Source organism: Nylanderia fulva, unplaced genomic scaffold (genome assembly GCF_048542155.1).
Source record: "Nylanderia fulva isolate GAGA-0341 unplaced genomic scaffold, ASM4854215v1 Scaffold27, whole genome shotgun sequence".
NCBI lineage: Eukaryota > Metazoa > Arthropoda > Insecta > Hymenoptera > Formicidae > Nylanderia > Nylanderia fulva.
The window spans coordinates 1,913,551-1,931,335 of NW_028190336.1; the positions used below are offsets into that span (position 1 = coordinate 1,913,551).

At 33.1% G+C, this 17,785-nt stretch overlaps 1 protein-coding gene across 14 annotated transcripts in view; it reads right to left on the reverse strand.

The window, feature by feature from the left end:
• LOC114931530 (uncharacterized) overlaps positions 1-17,785 on the reverse strand; it is an 86,519-nt gene that overhangs the window by 31,952 nt on the left and 36,782 nt on the right. For 8 of the 14 annotated variants that reach the window (XR_014924944.1, XR_014924943.1, XR_014924942.1 and 5 more), the window contains exons 1-8: positions 5,123-5,288; positions 4,515-4,675; positions 4,213-4,424; positions 3,731-3,935; positions 1,923-2,112; positions 1,671-1,806; positions 1,248-1,578; positions 952-1,155 (exon numbers count right to left, since the gene is read on the reverse strand). Coding sequence is in view for 5 of the 14 variants with exons in the window: in XM_085483829.1 (XP_085339955.1) it covers positions 952-1,155; positions 1,248-1,578; positions 1,671-1,806; positions 1,923-2,112; positions 3,731-3,935; positions 4,213-4,424; positions 4,515-4,675; positions 5,123-5,250 (1,567 nt within the window). In the remaining 9 variants the exon portion in view is untranslated. Of the gene's footprint in view, positions 1-196; positions 742-951; positions 1,156-1,247; positions 1,579-1,670; positions 1,807-1,922; positions 2,113-3,730; positions 3,936-4,212; positions 4,425-4,514; positions 4,676-5,122; positions 5,349-6,991; positions 7,010-10,347; positions 10,454-10,788; positions 10,918-17,785 lie in introns of those variants that run through there. The other 6 variants (XR_014924940.1, XR_014924939.1, XM_085483831.1 and 3 more) reach the window with 4 other exon arrangements.

Genomic DNA, 17,785 nt, shown 5'->3' on the forward strand with positions numbered 1-17,785 from the left:
TAATAATATATCCAATATTCGAAAACATTTTGTGTTCAAAATATATAGTACTATATATTTGAAAGTACTACATGTTATATGTATAATAAATTATATATATATGTATTATCGACACACATACACAAATATGTACAATATATATAAAATCAAAAATAGTCAAATTATATCTTTGTGCGCTTTCCAATTTTGCACAAACCTGAATGTATTGCACACTGCGAACGAAAACAAGGACACCTCCGAAATATTAACAAAAGTTCGCTCGTATAATGATTCTGATTTTCATATTCCTGATACAAAGTTATAAACATTGTTTTCTAAAATAGTATATAGTTTTCTAAAATTTATTTAAAATTTTTTAAGATCGACCTCAGATTTAAAAAACTTTACGCAACACTCTCGAGAAATTACTTCATTGAAATATGTCAAAAAATATTCCGAACAATTCAGATTTAGATTCAAAAATTTCAAACCGACAAATTCATCAAATCGGGATATAAATAAAGAAAAAAAAATGATTCAAGGAACACTTAGATTTTAATAACTTTTACTGTGCGACGAGAATCACATATTACAACAGAATCACGACTGCTTGTTACTTCTGCCGATTGCAGAAACGCCACAAGAATTACGTGCGAGTCAATGCCATTAGCGGGAAGAGGAGTGGGAACGAACGTGTGTGTGGACTTATGTCAGGCATAATAATGCACAATGAGATCATCATCTACGACGTTCCTAGGAGAGATTCCTCGCGCCTGACTCAACTATAACGCGCGTGTCTAATTAATTGACCTTGCTAAGAGAAACAGGTTTTTTTAAAAGGTTACCAAGACAGTTCTCATTCATCGAAAAATTGTACACTGAGTTTGTTTTGAAGATATAAAGGTGAATAAATTATATAAAGATCATATAGTAAATAATATGATACAGTATAATATTTGTGAAGAGACTCACCTGTAGCTTTATTTCCATTATTCTGCCAGATTTTGAACATGGCAGCGGCCTGTTGTGCAGGTTTATCAGGATATTCCTGTTTTATTAAGGCTACATCATTAGGCGGGATGTTTAATTCTTCCGCTAGCGATTCCCAATCTTTATCCAATAAATTAGCAATGTCTGTTAAACGAATAGTCGCTCTATGTATAGCATCTGGTCTACCTAAGAATAATATATATAATGTTAAATAATAAATTTTGCTCAAAAATATCATTACTAATTAATTCTTCTCTTTTACTGCATTCTTCACGTACTTATTCCACCATCGCGCAGAAAACTGTAGTTCTTTGATAGTTCCAACAAATCCAGCTCGGAGACTGCAGTGTCCGGAGAAATCTTTTCTGGCAACAAAATATTTAGCGTGCAGATCGGCGTTTGCGGTAATTCACCTCTCGGAACTTTGGGCTCACTCATAAACATAATTCGACCCATCATATCCGCGGCATCTGGATCTTTTATTCTCGCGGTGAACGGAACCCTATTCTCTTTGAAAGCTCTAAATGGCAACTGAAGCTGTTCGCCAGTTTTCAGTACAGGCACGAGATTTCCCGAGAATTCCATGTATTGCGTTTTGCCCTCTAAAACCTATAGCACGAAATAAAATTTTATGACGCCTCAAGTATTTGAATAGTTAGCGCTTTAATAATTAATTTGTATTTTTATCGCCGACATTTTACCTCGACATCTCTACTCTTTGCGACTTCCGTAAAATGTTCCTGATGTTCTAAAGTTTTATCCTCTTTGTCATCCGTCATACAGAATACACGTAATCTTGCTTCCAATGGATCTATCCGTTTTGCAAACACTACGAATCTATCAAAAACGCATTAAGTAAAATACATATATAATTGCTTTTTCTTCCTATATAATTTACATGCTTGTGTGTCGTTATCTAAAATTTACGTCTTACGTAATTTATATTAACGTACTTAGCCATAAAAGGTACATGTGTCGCGTGCGTGTAGAGTTCCGTGGCCATTTTCGTGGCCTCGGAGATGTTACGGCAGTCCATCAACCAAAAGCGAGCGGAAACTGTAGTAGTGAAAGAAACGCAGTCTTTCACAAAAGTTAACGGGGTCGAGCCTGTGACATCCTCCCAGACTGCCCGAGTCTGACCCCCTGAACGACATACATGCCAAGTCCAATAACATTATTAAAATATGTCCGTGTTGCAAATACGCAAATGGTATAGGTGAAATATAGTGTAGTGTGTTTTCGCGCGACCAAGATTAAATACGGACGGATTAATGATCAGATACAAATTAGGGTATAAAAATAATGTGGAGTATGTAACTACTGATCCGAGAAAAAGCTTCGTATTTAAAACGGTCGCTATAAGTGCGTTAGAATTAGGTGCTTTCTATCAATGTGTAAGGAATAGAAAAGTAGACATGTGATTGACTGAATGATAATGCTTGCGAAATAAAAAAAATGTACTATTTATATGAATGGTGTAAAAAGCAATTATATATATATATATATATATATATATATATATATATATATATATGTATGGGTTTAATACAATAATTGAGAAATATAAGTGTATAAATCAATATGTGTTTATCATTAACAAATATTTTTGATGAAAAACGATTTTTAATATGGTTGAATTACAAAATTAAAATAAAACAAAAATCGCAATTTAGATATGTATATTCTAAAAACAAATATTTTTTTATGAATATCGTAGAAATAATGCTTAAAAGCTTCTCAACAAATTGTGATTTAAGATAAGCTTAAATATTTATAATATTCGGTGTATGTGTAATATTATAATAATACAACATTAATCCTTTTCATTTATAAGAATGAATATTATATAAAAAATATTGTAACAACTTTATATATATATATATATATATATATATATATATATATATTTTTGTATATATATACATATGTATCATGTATACATATATATCATGAGTACAATTTCATGTAAATTAGAAATTACTAATATCAAAGCGATTACCAGTCAAACGAATGTGCTGAAACAAAAACTTTAAAGTTAACGCTTACAATGGGCTAGGTATATAGAATAAAATGTTATCTACTTTAATTAATAATCCATACCTAAATGACTCAATCCTAACAATATGCAAGCATTAACAATGAATTACAACAAGATATGTATACAGTAATGATACTCAACGAAATTTTTCTATGAGACATGCAGCTACCATCTCTCTTTTAAATCTCTATCCGAAGGTCCTCGGGACATTTTCCGACAATACAAAAGTAAATGACAAGAAATTATTTTAAAACATTCACGTAAAACATGTCATGACAACTTTCCGCAACATTGACAAATTAAACCGCAACATACACAAAAATTAATTCTCTTTGAGTGAACAGTCGACATTGGAACATCTTTACATTTGTTGGTGCAAATCACAAATTGTACAAATTGATAAAATTGAACACAGACAAGTTATAAAAAGTGCTGCTAGCATTCAAGCAACCTTCTCGTGCAACGTACGATATTTTGATTCACAATCCCGGTGACCTGAGAACAGACGAAATAGTCTACCGACTGCGTTCATGCCTGCTAAACTACAGTATAAGTCGATACTCGAATGCGCAACAATGTAAGTTCGGCAAGAGCGTATATATGTAATATGTACACCAAAGGTGTATACGGCGTATAATATTATAGTTTCAGCCGTTTATCGGTAAGAGATTCTCCAGTAAGACGGTACGCTGCTCTACAATGTTACGTGCAAGCATATATTACCAGTTATGCTGCACAGGAGTCTCAAAGTTGGCGCGTCCCCAGAGTACTGGTTGATCATGCCTTTATTGGCTGCCTGTGGCACTGGGATAGTTAAAGTTATGGGCTTGTGGAACTTTCTTCGTCTCGGCTCCACGGTAACAATCGGCGACACGGCCACTCTATTTCCGAGTAACTTGGCTACAAGATCTGCCGGTATAGGATGTGCCTATACAATGATAATAATAATTTTTAGCAATTGAATACGATAAATTAATTATAAAAAATATTAATACACTTATTGAAAATATGAATAAATATATTAAAAGTTATACGTATTATTTTATTATTTTACATGGCATATAATTAGGTAAGCAAGCAATTCAAAAAATTTAAGAAAGGGCTTTGTATATACTTCATTATATTTAAATACCAAAGATGCAAGAGTTTACAAGAGCAGATGTAACAAATTTAATTACATCAATGAAGCGAAACAAAAAAAATACCTGCAAACCGACTCTGATCTTCTTAGTGAGGGCTGCTTGCGGGAAGACAGCTTGTACTTGTGGTACAGCGGACGACGACACGGTACCACCTTCGGGACCGACCGCATGGACCTCTTGCCTGATGCGAGATACTACCGCGAAGTAGTGCGGGAAGTCTACAGTGAGTATTCTCACGATGCGAGACGTTTGGAGATCCTCTAGTTGGCTTAGCTCTAAAAAAAGATATAATTTATTGCATATAATTTAAAGTTTCTATATATTTGAAAATTATATACATAAAGGCATTACTTTAAAAATCATACCTTCTCCCTCAAAGCTCTCGTTAAGCACATCTTGGACAGCCTCCTCGCTGGCTTCCAAGGTGTGCTCGCGCCAGGTCTCCCCATTGTCCGATCGTAGAATTACTATCTCCCGTTCTTTTCCGCGCAGCGACGCGAAATGCGGTACCTCTATGATAACAGGGCTACACACAGAACAAATTTTTAATGTTTGAAAAGAAGTTGTCGCTGAGAATAATTGTAATAAAATATTTTTTCTTGTGATATACAGTGTACACAAGAGAAAGTCCCTGATTATTTTACATTCTATCTACGAGAATTATAATCATTGTTTCATCATAAAGGACCTCACACAATCCTTATGGAAATTGGATTGGCTGATTTCTTCAAATGTGTAACTTGTGATCTGCTGAACAAAAGATCTAATAGCTTTTCTTGTTTGATTGGCTATAAATCAGTAGCTGTCCATTATTTAGCTATACTTTTTGTGCAGCAGATCACAAGTTGTAATATAAAAAAGCAGTCAAATCCAGATTCCATAAGAATTGTGTGGAGTCCTTTATAGGGAGATTTCGCACATCTGATGTGAGGAATGTTAAGAAAATTGAATCGCGAGAGATGGTTCGACGTACCCTAAGAATTTTGCACCCACAGGACCCAACTCGAGGATGCGGCTGGCCAACGCTTCTCCCTCCATCAGGGGTGGTGGATTGGTCAGTTTGTCCCTCCTTAAATATCTGCATGTGACACGCATAGGCATTGCGGCCTTGCGTGGCGGAACAATCACACGGAACGCCGCTGTGCCTGCATCCGCGCATTGCACCACCTCTCGCGTCCACCAGAAAGGAAACCAGGAAGCTAAAGAGATTTTGGAGAGCGTGTTACATTGGATTAACGATACGCTGTCGAGGACTGTCAAAAAAGTATATCGCGAAAAAAAAGTTGCGCGTTATTATATATATAAGTTGCATACAAAAAGTCACATCCTTTTTTTATATCCAAAATATAATACATATCTTCGACAAAATCGTACAAATTTTTCTCAATCTTGCTTCTTTAAAACTTTTATAACAATTAACAATTATTGTATCATATACAATAGAAGAAAATAGAATATATTTTACATTGTAGCTTTTTTTCTTGAAAACTCTCGTAATAGAAGATGTAAAAGAAGAAATGATGTTTTTATAATTGCTATAAAAACATTTTGCTATATTGGAAAAATGCAAAATCTTATATTTAATACAATTTTAATATTAATGTCAGTCACAATGCATTGTATAATCACCGACATGAATTAACTAGTCTCAAAAGTATGCAAAGCCAGCAAGCATAATTCTCGAGAAATTGTTCTATATATAAAGCATGACATATATTGATAATTAAATAGCGATTTTATGAATTCTTGTAAAAATTTTAAAACAATGGATATCAATCACATTAATGTCGTCCCGATATTATTAGTTGTATCTTGTCTCTTCCAAAGTGAATAGAGTAATTCGTAAATGTAATTGTTCTGACATAATGCAATTAGGTAAAATAGGTAAGATTACGATATAATGAATTCCATAAAGTATGTATGCAAAATAAAAAAAGATAAATAAAACAGCTATCTATATATTCAAATCTAATTGATGGATATTTGTACAAGACGACAAGTATATAAGTTGTATAAGATACATGTCGCAAAATAAGTGATAAATAAAACAGCTACCTACGACAAATCTATATATGGGTGTTTTATACGAGGCATCTGTGTTGGATGGGTGTAATATGGCCGTAAGCGTCAAACTAACGACATTGAAAGTGTCTAATCTAATATGGTTTAAATGAGAAATGGGTCTATCCTCGAACGCTCTCCATTACTACATAATGCAGCGATGTTAGCGCTGAGAATTCCATTCTAATGAACCTATAAATTATTCACAAGAAAATTGTGCAATGCGCATTGCACAGTGAATGCAGTAGTTTGACAAGGACGTCTTCCGAGTTGACGCGGTATTATTGACAATGCGGTTATTATTACGACTATTCGAATACGAAGTTATTAAAGATTACCTCTGTAATAAATTTGTTTTTTTCAATTTTAAATTCAGATTAAGCGACGCATCTGTATAAATCATGTGATTACGCACATCTATCATCGTCGTGAAGAGCTTGAGCGGCTATACATAAAAAATTTTTGCAGAGATAATTGAGAGGCGCGTGTGTACATACCTGTTGTTTTATTCATTATATATATTTTTCACAATAAATTTTGCTGATTCCTGAAGATTCAGTCATATTTGACTCATGAATCATCTTTTAATAATCATCGTAACGAAGCTATTCACTGAGCAATACTTCTGAGAATAATAAGAATCAGCAGCTACAAAAGATTGTGTAGTGCAGCGACAAATAGGCTGTGTATATACCACAAAAAGAAGAATGATTGAAAAAAATCGAGGGAGTAATATATACAGCAAATTGCAGAAGCTAAGATTGAAGAGAAGATCACTTACTTTCTCCACTGTGGAATTCTGCGAGAGTAGCGCAAATAAAATAACAGAGAGGATCGGAAACAAAATAAAAAACGCGTTAGTATTCATTCGTTCATAAACATGATGATGAGATGACATAGAGAAAGAAAGAAAAAAAGAGATGAGATCGTGATATATCGCTAACACTAGCACATTTTTACATAGATTTTCATAGCGTATTCGGATTATTGGAATTTTAATTAGCACGATACGTGCAACTGATTCTTGATCGACACATCGAACGATATGTCAAATTCTTTTTACTTTTTGTTTTTTTTCGTAAAAAGTGCTCCTAGGTTGCGACGATGATGGTCTGACACTTCGGAAAACCCGCACTCATCACACGCAAGCCACTTTTCTATTGTACACGACTACGAAACGAGCAGCAACAATAATAATTATGTATTATAGTAGAGAGACGCCACACATCATTCACACTTCGCGAAAAAAAGACATATCTCGCGGAGATAACTTAAAATTAAAATGATGCATCGAAATCTGTTGCAATCTTGACAATTGTATAAATTAATAAAATTCTTAATTTGTATTTTCTGACTGAAAAAAACAAAGTTGCGTAAAAAAAATTATTGCGTATTTTTATCAAATAGGCAATTACAATTAGTACAACAGATTCCGTCATATCCCTATGAAAAATAATATAACTTAATAATATAAATTACTTATAAAATAATATAAATTACTTATATAAGAAGAAAACATCCAGCAGCTGCAACGTTGACATCTCTACTTTCTACTATTCAACACAATTGTTTGGACGAACGATTCTTTTTTTTTTCAGAAACATTATAACATGCTCAATACCTTCATTTTTTTAGAAAATTGCTATAATTAATATCGAGATGTTTAAACAATAGTTTTTGCTTTTTAATATTATATAAATATCATTAATGTTTCTTTATCATCACTAATTATATTTCGCATTGTTATCGTGATATAAAGTAAGATTTGCTGATGTGTATCTACCTGTCCCTCCACATTCCTTGTCCTTTCAGCGCGGGACTGAGGGCTGCCAGAGAGATGCATAAAGACTCTAGGGACTCACTATTCTCAGAGAACAGAACCGATTTAGATTATCCGACTGTAATGATCTCATCGTGTCATGCTCATGCTATCTCATTTGTACAAATTGCATCCTCTTCTGCTTATAATCATCATATCATGTTTTATAAGTCATTACGGAAGTGATCTGTGCCTTTTCAAGTGGTACTACGTGCAAAAATGACGAGCTGCTAGATCCTCATATACGCGATGTTAGACAGTATAACAGAAATCGATTGATTTATGATGGTTAAAATTTTCTACGCGAAAGAAGACAGGTTTGCGCGAATCTCTTTTTTCGACTCGATCTGTCGTAGACATTCTTCAAACCAGCCAAATGGTTAGTATAAATTACAATAATAATCATTCACAATGTCACATAGAATCGTTCATCCAAGTAAAAAGTGAAAAACAACATGCTCAACACTAAGTAATCGAACTTTGCTACGAATAAGCAGGCTGTAACGAGAACATCAAGCGTTTTTATCGAGCTGATTGAATGACTGTAAAGTATTTCGCGTCTTGTAGTGAATGTTAAGTAAAACAATAGACAATATATTTGTATCGTGTTATGATCTTATGATTATGGTATTTTACAATAATTACGTATTTTTAAAAAAATTATTGAAATAAGATATATTCCCTGTATATGTATATATTCAAATATTTTAGAACTACAATTCTATACATATATTGTTTTCTTTTCTTGTACTACAACTGAACATATTTACATCGAAAAAGCCTAATAGTAGCATAATTTAAATATGTTGATTTATAACACTTGTCTTGTAAATCTGTAGCGCAAATTTGATAAATTATGCACATTTTTTGCTTGTGATTTCAGTAAAATGTAATTATTACGATATTAAGATGAGTTGTTAATGATCGTGCGCTCATAACAATGATGTATACTTTTATAGTTTTTACGTTTTATATAAAAATAAACGTAAAATTTGCAATTATACAACATTTTCATTTAAATTCACATAAGTGTACCGTTAAATTAAATTCATTTTAATTTAATACTTGTGTTCATTGACATAATATTTAATCTTGACAACATGAGATAATTCAAAAATTTATTTATCGTAATCTTATCAAAGCAATGATAAATAATCTTGATTGTGAAAGCAATATTTGAATAAAAATATCGATTATTATGTATATGTTTGTGTCATTACATTATTAATATTCAAAATTAGGATAATAGAATTAACTGGATAATTTATCGAGCAGCCAATCATCTGTTGGGTTAATCACAGCAGGAAACTTTCACCAACACACATATTGTATCACACTATAATACACATCATTATTGTTTCGTAGTATCAATACAGTGTCAATCGCGATATGTACACCGGAGTATAAGGTCGCGCAGGATTACGGATCACATTTCTCGTAATATTAAATAACATTATTTTTACACTGTCCCATCTAAGACTTTTCTAGGTTTACAATAGATAAAAGTTGCTGCGTGCAAATTGAACTAAAATTTTGGCATTATATTTGAAAAATTATATTTTTTGCAGTATATTACATCTCTCTCATATATATATATATATCACGATATATTCAAAATTGAAAAAAAAATTATTATATATCTTGTTTAAAATATTAAAACAATACTTAATTTATTAATCATATTTAAACAAAACAAAGTTTTTGCAAAACTATAATTCTTTCAAAATATTTCTTGTATTACTAATTCATCAAAATTAGAATGTATTAATAATTTTCAGTTATATATATGTATATATAATTCATAGCTGTCAAATAATTAAAACATGCATCAAATTTTGAGCATGTCGTAATTTTATAAACCAATATTATACATTTATATACTGTAACCACGCCAAACCATGCAGTTATAATTTGGTCTCAATATAATAATTAATAATTTTTTAAATATTTTAATTCTCAACAAATAATTTTTTAAAATTAAATAAATTTTACAAATATAAATTTTATAAAAATTTGAATTTAATAAAACAAATTGAAATTCTTATATGTATATATTAAATTATTACATTTTAATTGATAAATGATATAAAAAAATATTAACATTTAAACTAAAATTTGCAGCGAAACTCGTAGCAAGATAATTCTTTAATTTGCAATGTTAAAATTATTTAATTAAATTATTTAATAGATTTATATCGCGTTTAAGTGAGATTTTCAGCGAAATCTTTCGTCAACATTCCATTGAGAATAGAATTTCATTTATACGACCTTATTTTAATTTCAATGATAGATAAAAATAGATATAAAATATTACATACCCGACATGCACAGGATGCCTGTTGATGTCTACATTGTCTGGCTTAAGATTCGCCGCGTTTGTACGATGATAATTCTCTTTCGTAATCATTTCTGTTATGGTTGGCGCTAGAGAATACATACATTAAATTTATTTTCCAAGAATCTAATTTAATCCGATGAACGCGATGCAGCATAATCGAACAATATTCAAATCGCATATCTTAAATTATAGAGTATAGTTATTATCTAACTTTTTTGTTGTATAGAAAAAATTAAATAAGTTTGAAATAAAAAATTCCATCATATACGTCAATATGAAAAAATTTCATCTGTTTAATTTCTTCAATAGATAATTGCCTATAAATTAACGTAAAATCTCAAAAGAGTAAATAATGCATAAATGCTATTTTCTCAATAAAAATACTGCAATGCAAATATGTACTCTCGATGTATTTACGTACCTCCGGAATGTCGATTATCTCTTTCATCGTCCGTCACGTTTACGCGCATCGAGTCATCCCCCATGGATTTCATGTCATCAACAGTCATGTATCGGTACTGCTGTTGGTCGCTGAGCATTGGATCTTCACCTGTGATAAATATTAGACGAAATAAAGTAAACGAAGAGACACCGAACGGATATACATATATGATTTGCGCGAGAAGTTGACAGAGAAGAGATCGTCGTATTCTCTATAATATCGTCGAGCTCGGATGAATGCGCGCGATACAATATATATATATATGTAAAATATTCTCGTCGCAAAATATTCTCTACAGAAATATGCGTAATACACAACAGGTGAGAATGAGTATGTGAGCCTGCAAATAAAGAAGAAATCATTGCCAAGTCAACACCATTGCAGTCAAGCCGAAGAAGCGAAATTCGTCGTATTGATATTCTATAAAATCACCTAACTTGTTCATTAACTAATATGATGAATTATATTTGACGTTTTTGCTAAACAAAATTCTATTATAATTATTGCTGTAATTATTTAGCTTTATTACCTGCGTATCTATTAATACTCGCGAGTAATAAGACAAAGTGCACGAAATAAGAACGTTTTATCGTATCAAATTAAGTATATTCCGAGCCATATGTTCTAAATTATTTCGATAATCTTCGAGTGTTTTAAATTACAGACATCATTCATTGAGTCGAAAGCAAAACAGAGCTGCTACGTAATTGTAACAGTTATTTCTAATCTTGTGAGAGATGCTCTGAGCCACATATTATGTTACTTTGAAGTTAACTCGATTAATCTTTATTTATCTTCATGTACGATAACATTTATTGTTGTGTAAAATTTAATAATAATAATTCTTTTGTTTCTCTAATAAAGCATGCGTAACTACAATACGTCAAGTCTATAATTTATAACTTTAAGTATGCAATCGTATCTAAAATCGATCAAATTTTTTTTCTTATCGATTTAATTTATTTTGTAACTTTATATGTCATTATGATATTATACATATAATGGATAAAAATCTTTTAATACTTATTTAATAAAATTCCCGATAGATCTGCCATTTTCTTCAATTTTATTTATAAGAAAATGCAAAATTTTAAATATTACATATAATAGATAAAATGGATTAAATCAACATATAATGAATAAAAATCTTTTGATATTATACGTATTTCATAAACTTTCCGACGAATATGCTATTTTTTGTCAATTTTATTTATAAGAAAATATAACATTTTAAATATTACGATATCGTTTATCAACGACAGGATAAACGTCATACCTTATGTCAATTGGGGCCATGGTTAGATAATACATCCTATACCTAAGAGATGTACATAAACGAGCGCAATTTGGTGGAATGCCGACGTGTACGAACCGTATCACTTTTTTCATACGACTGAGAGCAACTTGCTTTACGATCCCGCGTTATCAGATATTTCAAGAATGTAGGCTACAATTATCTAATGAGCGGTCAGCCTACAAATTTGCCTCCCACGTCGTCTCTCTGTAGTCGTACCGTTAGCATAATCATAAATTAACTCCGTATATAGCATAGAGCTTAATCTTGATCATAATTGTTTTCAGTTGAAATAAAAAATTCTTGCATTAACTACCGTGCACATTAATTTGATCAAAATAATCCTATTAGATATCTATTAGATTTTAAAAAATAATTTCATAAATAAATAAGTTTTTATATATATAATAATAATATATAAAAAGCATTATATAATATATATAAAAAACAAAAATGTTCTCAATAATACTATAATAATATAAAATAAGCTACAGCTGGTAGTTGACAGCAAAGTGCATAAATTCCTTAATTAATGTTTCAATCTCCATCTAACTACTTAACTTCTTAAATTACTGTCAAGCGATTTAAATTTCATTCGATATCATTGTTTCTCGGTAGAATGTAACAAATTGGTGCGTATATATACGTATGTGTGTGTGTGTCCATGTGTCTATAGTGCGAATATCTTTGGCACGTCGACGTCTGCGTTCTCGAGGATACTCTTGATCTACATTTCACGACGGTTTCGGCGCAATTCTAGGAAGATCGGATATCGTTATACCCCATTTCCTTATGATTAGCCCATAGTGACGTCACGCGCTATCCACAGCGTTGCTCGTTAATATCTAAAATTAATGTAAACATTTTGCGAACGCGGACTGGCTACGATACTTCTGCAGGAAATTGTAATGTAGAAGTGCTAATTTTAACAATGTTCAAGGACATCGTGAGTCGAGGAGTCACGGCGATTCCGCGGGAGAATCTCTTCTGCTCTCGTTCTAAAAGTCTTTTATGTGATTTTATAGGCAAAGATCTATATATTTTCCACTTCAAGCTACCAATCAGCGAAAACACGAGTTGTACAATAATCACGTTAAATCTCGTTTAAGTGCAGTTAAAACGTTGACGCACGCGGCGTCATGCACCAGAATAATGCTAATCGCATCAGGGAAGAAGAGAAGGAGAGAGAGATAAACATGTTTCTTTCAAACGTGACGACTAATCGGATCGGCATGTCATTCGTAATGTCAATGAGAGATTTAATAACGAAGATGCACGTTCGGAGACAAGGCACGTTCGAGGCGCGCCGGAAAAGTCTTTTTGTTCGATCGCGTAACGCGACTTTTTTATTTGCCTTTTAATTACGTAATTATATCATCATTGTGCACGCGACATCTTGATCGCACGTCAATCATTAGCTTGTTTACGACGATAGAAAATATCGCAAATTTGTTTGCAATATCCCGTTCGGACTAACAAGTAATTATCAGCGTATCGCGTCTGTGTTCTGCTCATATCGCAGACAAGCAGGAATAAATAAACTTGCGAAATCTTACGAAATAAGGTTTCATACATCAACCGCATGATATTTTAGATTTATTTTAGACTTATTCAAGATGATAATTTAGTTCTACTCTATGCAAAAGGTGATTTAAGTAATTCACGAAGATTTAAGAGAAAAATTACATCAAACTTTAACCTTTAAAAGTTGGGAGTTGACTAACTCGCTTAGGGTTTAAGCTACTTTTTTAAGAAACATGGAACATCAACAAAAAGTTGCTAGTCGTTGTTTTAGTAAGGACACTACTTAAGAAACTTTCGGCAACAAGCAGCAACTTTTTAAGAAACATGGAACATCAACAAAAAGTTGTTCGTTGTTGCTCCAGTGAGGAGGCAGTTTGAAATTTTTGGCAACTAGCAATTTTTTTAAGAAACATGAAACATCAGCAAAAAATGCTCCAGTGAGGAGAGTAGATTTAGAGATTAGAGCTTAAGACAGCAGTTTGGAGCTTTTTGCTATAAAACTTACAAATCACCTTAAATCACCCTTTGCCGACTAGGACTCAATTAATCTCGATTGGATTAAAACTGCCAATTCACGAGTTAAATGTTTCGCCTGACGTCATTCATCTGCTCTAACAATAAGGAGAAAAAAAAGAGTGACGGAAAAATGCAGAAGTGGAAAATCTTATGCAATCATCGAGTGTAACATGTTTTCACGTTTATCGGAATTAACGGAGCGTTTATTAACGCCTTAAGGCCTATTAAGACAGTTTAACGGAATATATACATATACATATATATTTCCCCTCTCAATGGCATAATGTTTATTATTGCCGAAGTTCGTTTACCAGGCGGCCGACCCAGTTATTCGTCCCAACAGAGCAACTGCAATTAACCCAACTACGACTTTATCGCGGCCGTATATTACTCCGGTTACGTGCGTAGGCGCTAAAAATACACCGGAAGAGAGCCGAAAGTCATAAGCGCCTATCGAGATCTCGCGGATGCTCCTCTTCCGACGTAAGATCCGGCGTCCTTGATCGTCCGACGCCGATTCACTTCCTTATGTCATTAATGACTCGTTCATCTCATCATCGCGTTACAATTATAATAATAGTAACGTATCACCAGGTCACGTTTCCCTCTGATCAAGATCCGTCATTCGCGACTAGAAGGTACACGTAATATATCCTTGTATCGTTGGATTCGCTTGGGAAGACAATGAGAGTTATATACCTGATCCCGTTGCACGAGAGGAAAATGCGCGCGATTCGTCGGACTTAGAGCGGACGAGACGTCTCGTCGGACGATGCGTTTTCCGCGAATGCAACGTGCTGCACTGAGCGCGCAAGCAGTGAAACGCGTGCTACACGCGTATAATAAATGTTTTTATGCGCGAGAGTCTCTCTACTCTGTCTCTATCTCTCTTTCTCTTTCTCGTGGTTGGCGATACCTCGCGATATAAAATCGAATCTTCGTGACCGCTGCCTTGGCTTGGCGCGCTCGTTGTTTGCTCGCGACGCGCGAATCGCACGCAAAATCATCGTGCGGCGAAATCATCGTTTGAAATATTTGATGATGAGATCGAAGATCTCTTCGATTCGCATTATCGTAATAACGATAAAAAATGAGTACATGTAAAAAATCAAGTTGTTATTTGCATACAAGTGTGCTACGACTTGAAGAAAATATACAGACTTTATTCATTAACGATGCTGCAATTAAAGTGATAAAGTGCGCGTCGGCTTTTAATTGGCGTCACGAACAATTTTTACGTCGCTGCGAAACAACTTCTGTTTTTCATTTGCGAAACGTAAAATTGTTTCGGAACAGGCGAGCGATCTCGTATCGTACAGAAATACACGGGAATCCAAACAACAGTGCCATTCAGTGCTAAATGCGCGCTGAGAGTTTCTCGAAATCAGGACTGATTCTAAGATTTGCGGTGTGTCCTACATCTGAAATTAATCTATAAAATGTGGTCGATAATATTTAAAAATAATATTAATTTTTTCTAGCATCACAAAAGTTGTTAACAAGTTGATAAATTCCTAAAAAAAAATTTCTTATACTTCTCGGTATCTCTTTTTAATTTTTGCGGGTCATTAATAGAAAATGTGCATATATTTCATAGAAATTTAATAATTTCCTTAGATTGTGTGATTTGGATCGCAGCATCCCACGGATGAAAAGTCGTACCTTGAAATTCTTGGGACCAGGCGTCTCATTCTAGCGTAAGACACGACCTCGATTTCGCTCCGATATTTGCGTACGTACCACGCCCAAGGATATCCGTCATTTACTACGACCACGATGCGCCCTCGATCTAGACAATGAGCCGCTCAGAGAGCACAAGCGTTTAGCTTTCATTAACACTTACGAGCTTAAGAAAACACGGTCGCGTGGCGCGTCTGTTATCTCTTCATAAGTACTGATTATCATGTAGTAGTAGTATCGGAGGCGTTGGTAAATACACAATGGAGACTAACACGTGACAATTCACACGTCGAACATATGTTGCTTCTAACTAAGTCGAGAATGTTTCCAGATGTATTTCGGGAGATATCAATATGCTCCCCTTACTCAGCATTCCTTGGAACTTTCCTTATCAACTCGAAGTTCACCATAAAATTATACTACATAAATTGTGCAATTTGTACATTTTTGTATTGTTTTGTTACATGAGTGTAAACAATCTCTAATATCACACTGCAAAAGAATTATTAAATTAATAAATATTTATTTCAATACAGTCTAATCAATTATTTATTTGAAACAAATAAATATTATTAGTTTCAAATAAATGATTTATTAGACAGTATTGAAATAAATATTTATTCGAATTCAATAACTTTTTTTTTCAATGCACACATCCAAAAGGCATTCAGAGGACATCCAGAGGATGTTCGGATGTCCTCTCGATATCCTCTGAATGTCTTTCGGATATGTTGTACTGTTAGGGAAATTCTTAGAAAAATAACTGTTTATTATTGTTTGTATAAAAATAAAAGGTTTTTAATAATATAGTAGTAGAATATAGGAACAACTTCTGTTTTCAAAACTGATAATTTATATTTTTAAAATGATTCTTGATATACTTAGCAATTAAAAATAAATCAACATACGTAAAAATAAGATAAAAAAAGCATATATCGATAAAAGAAAAATTTGTATAAAAAAGTGAGTTAATCAGAATACTTAAGCTATTTGATCATTCTTCGTTAAATGTTAATGTAAGCACTAATGTTAAACTGTTGAATTGTAAAATGTGCTGCATCATATATATGAATAGAGAACCGTGGGAAATTAGTATTTAGCGTTTGTTAATATACTTAGCACGTTATGAAAACAGATTCGCATGGTACGATACATGTTATCGCTTTGTAAATATTGCTTATCAGAAAAAGCTAACCAGAACCATCGCAAAGAAGTTCTTTATATCACTCTTGCTCATCGTGATTGCGCTTTCAAATTTACATAAATGTCGGTGAGTTAATTCACGATTTAATACGCCAAATAAAAACGCAATATAAACGCTTTTTTCTTTCAATTTCTATTTATGAATGAAATTAATTTATCAAAGTTTATTTAAATTCGCAGTAATTAAATTTATCTCGCCCGTGCGTATAACAAATATAAATAAAAAAAAATTAAAAATACGTAATTTCTTTAATATCTTCTTATAATGGAAAAATTCTGTCCTGAATGGAACTCAATTAACTCCAACAATGAGTAATATTCACTATAAAAGGAAGTTATTCACGATGATGTCTAGTTATCTAAGAAAGTAGCGGCGTTTTACATCAAGCGGTTGAAGGAAAAAAAAATAAAAATAAAATAAAATTCGCGGCATAATTTCCGCTCGCTCGCTCGAATGATTAGATCGAGAGGGTCGCATCCAACGATTGCAGTAGCATAAGCGATGCGGTGTATAGCACAACAGATGCACGATATTTACATAATACGTCGCTGTTCCTGCTGCCACACCCGCACGAACAGCTGCAAGTGAATCCTTTTTTCTTCGCTCTTCCCTTGGCCATGTTTATTACGATACGTTTTCCTTTCTCTCTCTCTTTCGACAAATGAATGCGCGAAACGAAACGACGTGCAACAGTGCAAAATTCGCTCAGTGCTCTCTCTCTTCTAGAGGAAACGTTCCGTATCCTCGAGCGTCGTTAA